The 11,595-nt window shown below is 38.0% G+C and overlaps 1 protein-coding gene across 1 annotated transcript in view; it reads left to right on the plus strand.

The window, feature by feature from the left end:
- The window catches only part of STK32A (serine/threonine kinase 32A), a 151,626-nt gene that overhangs the window by 82,992 nt on the left and 57,039 nt on the right, over positions 1–11,595 (plus strand). The window contains exon 5 of the mRNA XM_017872394.1: positions 6,681–6,854. Coding sequence (XP_017727883.1) covers positions 6,681–6,854 — 174 coding nt within the window. The remainder of the gene's footprint in view (positions 1–6,680; positions 6,855–11,595) is intronic.

Genomic DNA, 11,595 nt, shown 5'->3' on the forward strand with positions numbered 1-11,595 from the left:
AAAAATATATATATATATATATATATATTTTTTAACCTAAACTTGAACAAGCCTCTAGATCTAACCACCAATTTTTACAAACTACAAAGAATTGTGGAATGTGTAGATAGACATGACATTGAATGCAATTATCAAAGTCCAGACTGAAAATACAACAGCAAACATTAAGGTTTTTTTTTTTTTGAGAGTCTCCATCTGTTGCCCAGGCTAGAGTGCAATGGTGTGATCTCTCACTGCAACTTCAGCCTCCCAGGTTCAAGCGATTCTCCTACCTCAGTCTCCTGAGTAGCTGAGATTATAGGCACGCACCACCATGCCCCACTAATTTTTGTATTTTTAGTAGAGACGGGGTTTCACCATATTGGTAAGGCTGGTCTCGAACTCCTGACCTCATGATCCACCCGCTTCAGCCTCCCAAAGTGCTGGGATTACAGGCGTGAGCCACCGCACCCGGCCCACATTTGGGTTTTTTTCAATGAAAAATTACTAGAAATAAAAGAATAACAGTTGGTCAGGGAAGTTGTAGAATAAAAAAGACTGCCACATATGTCAATGGCAGTGGGCAGACCTTGTTTGAATCCAACTATAGGATGCAAACATTAGATAAAATTTCTTTATTTAAAAGAAAAGTTTATAAAACAATCAGGAAAAATAAAAAAGATTGAGGATCTCAGGACAACTACTAGCCCAGATAATTTATAAAGATTAGATAACTGACTCATTTTTGTTTGTTTCTTTCCTGATAAGGCAATATGTATTAGATATACCAGAGTAGAAGGAAATATTTTTCTTACATCTATTTGGCTTTTTAAATATAAACATATAAAACCAAAATGATTTATAATCCTACCATTTATATAACTGATTATCTTATTATCAAAAAAGTTATGCATATACTAGCATATGTGCATTTTTATTCCTTTTGTGGTTATGTGTTTATATCCTTTTAAACATATCCTTTTATGTACCTAAGCAGCTATATACTATACTGCATACTATACTGTAAACATTGTTCTTTTCCTTCGTCTTTACAATATATTTTGGGAATAGTTCCATATCAGAATATAGATCTGCCTTTTTGTAGCCATTGAAATGCAAAGAAAAACAAAGAATATGGATCTGTCTCATTTTTTAAAAAATGCTGTATAATCTGTAGCATGAATTTACTATAATTTATTCACACGCTCCCTTAACAACAGGCATGTAAATTATGTTAATTTTATATGGTATAATGAGTATCCTTATATGTACATCTTGGCACAGTTTTTCGAGTGTATCCATAAAGTTCCTTGCAATGAAATTATAGGGCAACACAGGGTGTGGTGGCTCACGTCTGTAATATCAGCACTTTGAGAGGCTACAGCAGGAGCATTCCTTAAGGCCAGGAGTTTGAGACCAGCCTGGACAACATAGTGAGCCCTCACCTCTATTAAAAATAAAAAAATAAAAAAAAAAAAGTTTGGTATGGTAGTGTGTACCTGTAGTCCCAGCTACCCAGGAGGCTGAGGTGGGAGGATCCATTTGAACCTGGGATGTCAAGGCTACAGTGAGCTATGACTGCCACTACACTGCAGCCTGGATGACACTGTGAGACCCTGTCTCAAAAAAAAAAAAAAAAAAAGAAATTACAGGCCAAATCTATGTGCTTTTAAAGGATATTTTGAATTGTCCTCAAAAAGAGGCTTCACCAAATTACCATCCAGGGTATACAAGATACCCATTTCTCCATGTCCTTACCAACAGTGGCTCTCATCAAGCTTTGGTGGAAATGCTCTCATACTGATACATTAATGACTAAAAGTCATGACATACTTGCTTAGGTTGTAAATTGCCTCCCTCTAAACTTATACAGAGAGAATTCAGGGTGTTGTCTCAGCTTGGTTCCAGTGTTATCTAAGCCATTAACCTTTCTTTTGCCTTAGATTGTCACATTGCGGTATTTCAGTTAAAAAACAAAAACACAACTGGGTTTTTTTTTTTTTTTTCTTTTTTGAGATGGAGTCTCGCTCTGTCATCCAGGCTGGAGTGTAACGGCGCAATCTTGGCTCACTGCAAACTCCACCTCCCGGGTGATTCTCCTGCCTCAGCCTCTTTAGTAGCTGGGACTACAGGCGCCCGCCACCACCCTGGCTAATTTTTTGTATTTTTAGTAGTGATGGGGTTTCACCGTGTTAGCCAGGATGATCTCGATCTCCTGACCTCGTGATCTGCCCACCTTGGCCTCCCAAAGTACTGGGATTATAGGCGTGAGCCACCGCGCCCGGCCACAACTGGGTATTGCTTTTATAGACTATTGAAATATGCCTTTGGAAACCATGGATTTGCGGTGTTGTTATGGTGAATGAATTAGGTGCATAATACTAGTTGTTAAAAAATGAACTTCACACTAGGTACACCTTGAAAAATTATTCCAGAGCTATAAGAAGAAAAATATGATGGGTCATTGCTCTAAAGAAAGGTTTTAAAATGTAAATTTGTACTTAATGTATAGGACAGTGTACCCTAACCTCCTCCTTGCTATTCCTGAGGGATCTCTTCTAACAAGGGCTAATGCTTCACCTAAGCCATGAAAAGCCTGCTGTGAGCACTCCCTGTTCAGAGTCAGAAAAACACAATGAACTGTTCTATCATTTTAGGTTCTAGGACAGTGTTCTCTTGCTTTTCCTTGCTCAGAATGGTCCCTTGCTGGGGTAGCATCAGAATGAGGATTTGGTGCAACAGTTCTGCAATAGGAAGTAGGTTCCCCTACTATCATGGTTTTCAAGCTTTTTTGACTGCAGCCCATAACAAGAAATAATGTTTTTCATCATAACCCAGTAGGTATACTCACAGAGACACATTATATTCATAAAAAATTTCATAATGTTTAACTTTATGTTAATAGCATTTATTCTATGTTATTCGATCTATTTTACTTCTTTTTAAAAAATGCTCATCACAGTCAACCAAACTGATTTCACAACTCCTTCAAGGAATTTGACACACAATTTGTAAAACACTGCATTGTAGAATATTTTAGATCTCTTCCCAACCCTCAGAGTCAGATTTATTTCAAGATGGCCCCTGTAAGACAGCTTCAAGCATGTGAGTGACTTTCTTTTTTCTTTTTACTTCTTTACCATTTACCGTGACTCCCAAATAAGTGACTCTTTTGGCTTATTTGGTAACCATGCTAATTTCTAAACATAGAACCTAGAGCATTTACATCAGACCCATCCAAAGCTTGTGTTTTAACCTCGCTTCTCTCCTTTCTTTTTTGATTCATTGATTATGTTTTCTATTGCTATTGGTTCAATCTGTATTCCAGGCAGTGTACAGGTATTGAGGCACCAATGGTGAGTAAAAGCAAGCATGCATCCTGAGATATATTGGGAATGAAAGAAGTTAATCCAAAAGCACACAGGAAAATATTTTCAAACTTTGATAAATTCTGTGTAAGCATATGGCATTGCATGTAACAGGGGAACCACATTTAATATGGAGTGTTGGAAAAGGCTTCTGTGAGAAGTGACACTTGAGCTGAGACTTGAAAGGTGAAAAGAATATAACCAGGTACTGGACAGCATCATGAGTGCAGGCACAGGTCACACCACATCACAAGCTTCTAAGGCTGAAGGGGGCCTGAACTGCTAGTTGGAGAATGGAAGGAAAAGATCTTCAAGATAAAGCTGGAAAAATAAACAGGGCCAGACCTCACAGGTTTCTGTAGACCACGGAAAGAGGTGAAGGTTATTTTGAGCCTGGATGACATGATAAAACTCACATTGTAAAAATATAACTGCAAAGTAGAGAATGGATTGAAGAGGTCCAAGATTACGCAGACAGAGCTATGAATAGCCTATTGCAATGGTCTGGGTCAAGCATGATGGAGTAGGGTTGGAACAGGGTGGTGATCTTTTATTAGTTATCTTCCTTACTGAGCACACTTTGCAATGAATTTCAAATGCACTGGGACCAGACTTGTTAATTTTGGAGCTATCAACTAAGAAATAAATAAGCCATGATATCCCACCAAAGAAAGTTGTAGAAATGCTATAGTGAGGCTGTGATGAAAGGCTGAGGTACAAGGAAGCTCTTACTCATTTTAAAAAATCAGATGATACGACGTTGAATATTCTAGATATTGCCCAATTGTTTTATGTTCACATATTTTACTGGGCATAGTTCTGGATAATAAAATATTTATCTTCTCTCCCTCTGAGAATTAAGAATCTGAGATGGAGAGTTTTAGCTCTGATGTACCAAAGGAGAAAGATGATTTTTAAGAGTCAAATGTGCCTCCATGATTAAATAAACTTATATTTCTACTGGCCAAGGAAAACATGTTTCCTCTTGCCTGGGCCTCTTCTGTCTTTGATTAATAATCCCCTGCACATTCGAACACTGTTATTAACTTGCCACAACTGGCACCTTTATCACTTTGTTCTTTGAATAAAAACAGCTTAACCCAAGTCCCAGTAAAAATGTTCATTCAGGTTGAATTTAAGAAATATATTCTGCTCCCTTGGAGTTAAATGGAATAGTAGGAGAAGAGTCCACTGGTCTGTTACCAGGTTTCTGAACTACACCTGGCAGCCTAACGTAGTCAACAGCAGGGAGTGAATCATCTGCTCTGTATGCTAACCAGGTCTGAGTAGGTGGTTTGCATTGGCATCTAATTATGTTTATGATTAGTACTCTCTTCTCCTGACTTTTGGTACCAAACCCTCACCCACCTCATTATCCCTATCCCATCTGCCACTCATCCCAAAAGGCCTTGCTTACATCCCACAATCAATCATTCTTTCTATTACATTAGCGGGGAACAGCCTGAAGTGCAGCAGGTCCCAGCCATGATTACAGTTTCACCAGTTCAATATTGTTTACTGAATGGCCTGTAAAACACAGTGAATATAATGTGTGTTGCTGCAGTTGGAAGGCTTATGTACCACATTGCCTAGAACCAAGGAACTTTCCTCATGCCCAATACACCAGTGGCAGAGATGACCAGCCAGTCATCGCATTGAGATGAAGAATAGTATCTCCCAAAAGGCAGTACCAAACATATGTTTCTCAGGCTTTTACAAAGCACTTTTTGAGTTTAGTTAGACAGAGCTTAATTTTTCCAAGACATATTCTGTGTGAATCAGTCTTCAGTGATAAACAGAATTTATTGAACTATCGGGTGCTGTTAATGCTCATTAGGGTGTTACCACCTCAGATTAATGCTTCATTGAATTTCTTTTTTTCTGGTGTAAGTATCCCTTTTCTCCTTTAGCACAATGATAATTATAAAGAAGAAAATGTACTAAGTGCATTTCTCCCATCATTGATATTTTACATTTATTTCCTCAGCAAATAATTTGTCATGAGGAAGTGATGTGCATCCCTGGGCACTGCTTGCAGGCACTTAATTCTTTGATTCAAATGAAACTTTAAAATGTGATCTCCATGACGTTATGTCTAAAGAAACGTGTCAAAGCAGTGTTCATACAGAAAACTTGACTGTGGCTAGAAATCATGGCTGTGCTTTGAGGGAAACAAAATACATCACAGAGGTAGGAATGCATTTTTACAAGCTACTGTTTGTACACAGCAGAGGCCAGTTCTACTCTCTGTGTCTCATTTCCTCTTCTAATTCCTCATCCCTGCACTCCCCGATGTCTGATCCTGCCTACTTCAGTGACTAGGGGTCACTGCAGATGCGTGCACAGGGTTCTGTTATGGGATCTGGCCGCTGCCACCTTCTCCAGACGCAAGCTTCCCCCTCATACCTGTTACTCCAGCAAATCCAAGCTATTCTCCTTTCCACGCTTGCACTAGGTCCTTTCTCAAGTCTGTGCTTGCATACATCCTATTTTCCTCTGGTATTTTTCAAATTTTACTTTGGCACCTGGAGAACGTTTGGGCACTACCATTTGTCATGTGTTTAACTTTGTGCATTTCCTCATGTGAATGGGAGCGTGGGACCAGCATCATGAGGAAAGACTGGGGTTGCACTTGCAGAGTGTGTCAGAGCCCACAAAGTCACTCAGTAGAAACATCAGGAGATGTTAGCGTTATTTTTTAGTTATTACTGTGATCACCATTCCTCAAAATTGAGCTCTGGTTTTACCTCTACTGAGAAGCTTTCCTTTACTTTCCCATCCCCAAGAGAGTGAATTACTTCCTTGTACTGTGTGCTTACTTCTTCATTGCCCTTCTTATATGTTTTCCTTATCATTAACGTGGGACATGATTTGTTATAATGTTGCTGGGCAATGATGTTGTTAGTATAGAAAAATGGGCATGAGAATGGTTCAAGGAGTTCCCATAGCTCATATTTTATGGGCCTTCTGCAATATACGGTTAGGATACAACCATTAGCAATAAATGGATTACTTGGGTTCATTTCATTTTCTGTGTTTTATCACCATATGAACAAACAGTTATTGAGTGCTCACTATAAGTCAGGCATGACAATAAGTATTATAATTACCCTGTTTGTTCATCAGGGTGATCAAATGTGGTTATTATTCTCACGTGACACATGAGGAAACTAAAGGCCTAAGGTGATAGAGCTAGTGATAGACCACCTACTCCCAAAGTCTGAGCTCTTAGCTCAAGAACACTCTGCTCTGATCTGTTGGGTCTCATTTGCCTCTGAGACTCTTTAATGTGTAAATATATTTGATAACTTTTCTCTTCTAATGCAATTCCAGGTATTCCTTCCAAGATGAGGAAGACATGTTCATGGTGGTGGACCTCCTGCTGGGTGGAGACCTGCGTTATCACCTGCAACAGAACGTCCGCTTCAAGGAAGAAACAGTGAAGCTCTTCATCTGTGAGCTGGTCATGGCCCTGGACTACCTGCAGAGCCAGCGCATCATTCACAGGTCAGTCAAGTCCAAGGAGACCGCCATGAACGTAATGCAAGGAGAGAATCCACAACTGGCTAATTCAGTAAATTCTTGTTGAACATGACATTTAATCCTCATTAATTCTTGCAGCAGTACCCTGAGGTAGGTTGATTGTCCTCATTTTGTAGATTTTTTAAAAGACTGAACACCTAGAGCTTAATTTGCCTAAGGTCACAGTAAACAATAAGATCACAATCAGTGAATTTTGGTACTATTTTATAACTAAGCTTAGACAAAGAGGAGAAAAGGTGGCATATGGAAACCTAATAAATATTAAATAAATAATTAAATGGAGGTTGCACATGGAGGGAAATAAATAGAATGAAAAGAAAGAAAGTTCTTTGGGAAAAAATTTGAGTCTTTCTAATATTCGTTGTCCTGCAGTCTATATTAAATTAATCCCTAATGTATGTACTGCAAATGGAGGTAGAGAAAGCAATAGCAATGTCTTCTGCATTTAGAGTATTTGTAGTAAATAAAGACATACAAATAACATAAGAATCCATAAAGCTATAGAGATAATGGACAGAAAAGGATAATACTTTATAGTAAAGAAATTTGTAGTTTTAATGATGATTTTATATATAGTATCTAATTTGATCTCTGAAATAACCTGAGATAAATGATCAGAGCAGATATAATTAGACTAGAATTACATATGAAAAAATCATGGCTTGTCTACATTAAATTATCACCCGGATTTACTTATAAGAATTGTAAGCATATCAAACATCAAAACAAATCAACATTAAAACAACTACTGCTTACTGGTTGATGACTTACTATGTGCCAGGCATTCCTAGGTACTTTATGTACATTAGTTTATTAAATCCTGAAAACTCAGCAAAGATTCCCCATTTTATTATAATATTCCCATTACACAGATAAACAAACTGTCTCAAAGATTTGCCAAGGACAAATAGCTAACAAATAGTGTAGCCAGGATTTAAACCTAGATCTCTCTGACCTCAAAGTCAGAATTCTATGATACCAATTCACATTACTTACACATATGAAATGTATGTATTGATTATACATCATTAAATGAAAAATCAGTACATATGACTCTGCTGCTGTCATCTCCAATCCTTGAAGAATTTGCTGAGATTTTAAGTACAATTATGTCTCAATTAGTAAAATGTTGGCTAGATAAAATATTTGACCACAATCAGTTGCCATTGACCTGTAATTTATTTTTTTAAACCTTTATTTATATTCTATTTTTTTTTTTATATAGAGATGAGGTTTCATCATGTTGCGCAGTCTGGTCTCCAACTTTTGGCCTCAAGTGGTCCTCCTGCCTCAGCCTCCCAAAATGCTGGGATTACAGGAGTGAGCCACTGTACTCAGCCTATAATTTATCTTGATGAGTACAGAGCCTATAGATGAAGATGAAGCATCACAATTTATAGATTCTCTGTGCAGGTACCACAGGCCAGTTCTTTTATTTATTTTTATTTTTATTTTGTTCGGCCTTGGCCCTCTACATTTAGTTTTTATTTAATGTTCCTTCTTTGGAAGGGCCTGTTTGTATTGGAAATGTGCTCTTCAGGCACCAGATAAATGAAAGCAGACCAGTTAATCATATAGGATCTCAGAAGTGAATTTGCACACCTGGTGTTTTTTCAATAACTAGAAATCCTGTTCTCAAGAACTCATCTTCCCATACTGGTTTACTGGTCCCTCATAACTCTTTCTGAGGAGAAACTCTTCATACCTGTTAGTCTATGGAGTCCCTCTCAAAACTTTCATGCTCATTCATTCTCCCAAAAATTGCCAACCACAGCCTATCTTGGTTGTGACATCACAGATACCAGAAAGAAGGCAGTGACCTTGAGAAACCAGCATGGCCTGAGAGCCTTTTCACTCTCTCTCCTTTTCCTGTTTGAAATTGGGTTCTGTCCCTTCTTTCTTTAGGCTTCATGTTCTTGGTCATCAAAAGACCAGTTCTCTGAGCATTTTCGCCATGTGTTTAGAACTGTGTTCCAAGAGGAATTCAGGAGGGAAAACCTACAAAATCTTGATACAATTTTTCCCCAAGGAGGTTACTAACACCAAATACTGTTTTTCTGTTCTTTCCCTCTCTTTTGCTCTCATCATCATCATCATTTTGCCACTTAAATCATAAACCAAGGATTAACCTTCTGGCTTTTTGCCCTTCAATCGCGCCCACAGTTATTACTTAGTTCCCATCCTCAGAAGAGCCTTCTTGTACTGAAATGTCTCCTCACCATGGTAAATGTATGGAAGGCAAACACAATGACATTTTGAGTGCAGTGTTAAGTTGAGGTGACATCCTTCTGGCATCAAAAACTATTCAGGTGTGTTTCTGTAGCCTCTATGCACCTCTCCTCCCACCTCCCAGATGTTATATTTTACAGGCTCTCATACCCTTTTGTACCTCTTCTGAGGAGCTGTGACATTTTGGTGTGTAATTAATTCATTTGTCTCCTTTACAAAATTGTGAACTCTTCATGTTTTGCTTTTCATTGTATGATCAGTATGTGAAAAAAAAAAAAAAATGAGCCACATGAATGACTGATTGACCAGAAGTTCAGGCTTACAAATAAGAAAGATTAAAATATAGGACATTAAATCCAAAGGTCTCAGACCTACTTGTACCTTGGTCTTTACATTAATCATGTAATTTATCATCCAAACCAAGATACTCTGAGAGATAAAGAGGATGCTATTAATATTAATAATGGCACTGGGAAGAGTCAAAAGCCATCAATAATCTAGGCAATTCAGGACCTATGTCAACATCATTAAGGCTTTTCAAGGCAGTGTTTTTTGGTCTTTTATTTTTTGTAGAGAAAGGGTCTCCCTATATTACCTAGGCTGGCCTTGAAGTCCTGGGCTCAAGCAATCCTCCTGCCTCAGCCTCCCAAAACTCTGGGATTACAGATGTGAGCCACCATGCCGGGCTTCAAAGAGACGTTTTAATTCTGACAGTGTTCTGATTAACCAGGATTTTCTGCTCTCAGAATACCAGATATCAATTTGAAATGGTGTCAAATAGCTTTTTTAAAAATGTGCATGGTTAAAAAAAAGCAGTGATCCCCTTGTCTAAGGAATTTAAATGATAATAATTCTGGCATTCTGAGACTAGGGTTCCTGGGCCAGAAAATGCAAAAAGCAATACAGAAGAGATATAGGCTTCTGAATACTGTAATTCTTTTAAAAATCTCCTTCTTCAAAACAATCAGCCTGATTCATGTTGTATTTGACTTCAAGATAACAAAACACCTTTTAGTTACTTAGAAAGATTAGATTGTAAAATACATGCTGAGTTCCTACAAATTAAAAGTGAGAATGACAAAAAGCATCAGTGAAAGTACAGTAAATCTCCCGGACAAGGAGAGGCCATCTGCATAAAACTGAAGATATAAAATACGTGACTTCCTACTTTTAGATTAAAATCTACATTTTGCCTTTGGACATGGTAGAAGATTCAAAATTACCCATAAACAGTCAGCAATACATGGAAGTAGGAGCAGCAGTAGGCTGCTGTTTGCTTAGGGCTTCCTGGGTACCAGGCTGCCTGCTAAGCACTTGTTGTGAGTTATTTCAGTCTTCCCATAGCTCCAGGAGGTTGGTGGTGCTTTGTCCCCATTTCACCGTCAATGAAACTCTGGTTCTGAAAAATTACATGCCCGTGGTTGCATGGCTAGTAAGTGGGGAAAGCATCATGTTTAGGAAATGCAGAGCTCTTCACCACTCTCCAGCCTGCAGATGTTCAGCGTGGTTGCAGCTCTGAGGAAAGCACAGGACACGTATGCATGACCACCTGCCTCAGGCACCTACAGATGGAAGTGGCACATGTGGAACAGACAGACAGAGAACAGCCTAAAACTGGAAGCTAAACTGTGTGAGAAAGACAAGTACTTCAGAGAAGATGGTGTGGAGTCACAAAACAAGTTTCATGAGAGCTCATACAGAGAACAGCCTAAAACTGGAAGCTAAATTATGTGAGAAAAACAAGTACTTCAGAGAAGGTGGTTTGGATTAAGAAAACAAGTTTCATGAGCGTGCTGAGGATGTAAAGGGGACTTTTAACAGCCAAAGCACACAGGAAGTCTAGCCTAGCAAGAGGAGTTCAATGGATGAAAGTCCCCACTTGTTTCCCTGAGTTAACATAGGAGGGGCTCCTTTTAAAATTCTGTTTTCACTTCAGTTTTTCTGCCAGAAATGTCTAGTGTAGTGATTTAAAAAAAAAAAAAAAAAAAAAACATAAAATCTGTTTCTGCCATACATCCCCATTAAGACATAAATGGAGTTTTATTTTGTGGATGTTTAAAAATCCATGGACTTGAACTTTTGGTCATTTCCCAAAGAGGTAGAATATTCAGCTAGTTCTCTTCAATTTCAGAATCTTTCTTTTCTATAGTTGTTAAAGACACAGGGTTGCATAATAACCGTTAGGTTTAAATTGTGCAATTAGACAACTTTCTTATTAGTCAAGAAGTCAAACTTTTTGTGTGAGTACAGCTTTAGTTTCCAAAGAATGGACAGTTTGAAGCATAATACTCTCTTTTGCTTACTTGAAATCTGCAAATAAATGCTTTAAATTATGGACAAAGTGATTATTTGCTTTTATTTAAAAAATAAGGAAAACAAAACTCATTACAATCTCTTCTACAGGGTTAGAACTATTCCATTTGTTGATTGCTGCAGCCTCTCCAATGAACAATCTGGTGGAAAGTAATTATTTAAT

This window comes from Rhinopithecus bieti, unplaced genomic scaffold (assembly GCF_001698545.2).
Source record: "Rhinopithecus bieti isolate Rb0 unplaced genomic scaffold, ASM169854v2 scaffold_757, whole genome shotgun sequence".
Taxonomy (NCBI): Eukaryota; Metazoa; Chordata; class Mammalia; order Primates; family Cercopithecidae; genus Rhinopithecus; species Rhinopithecus bieti.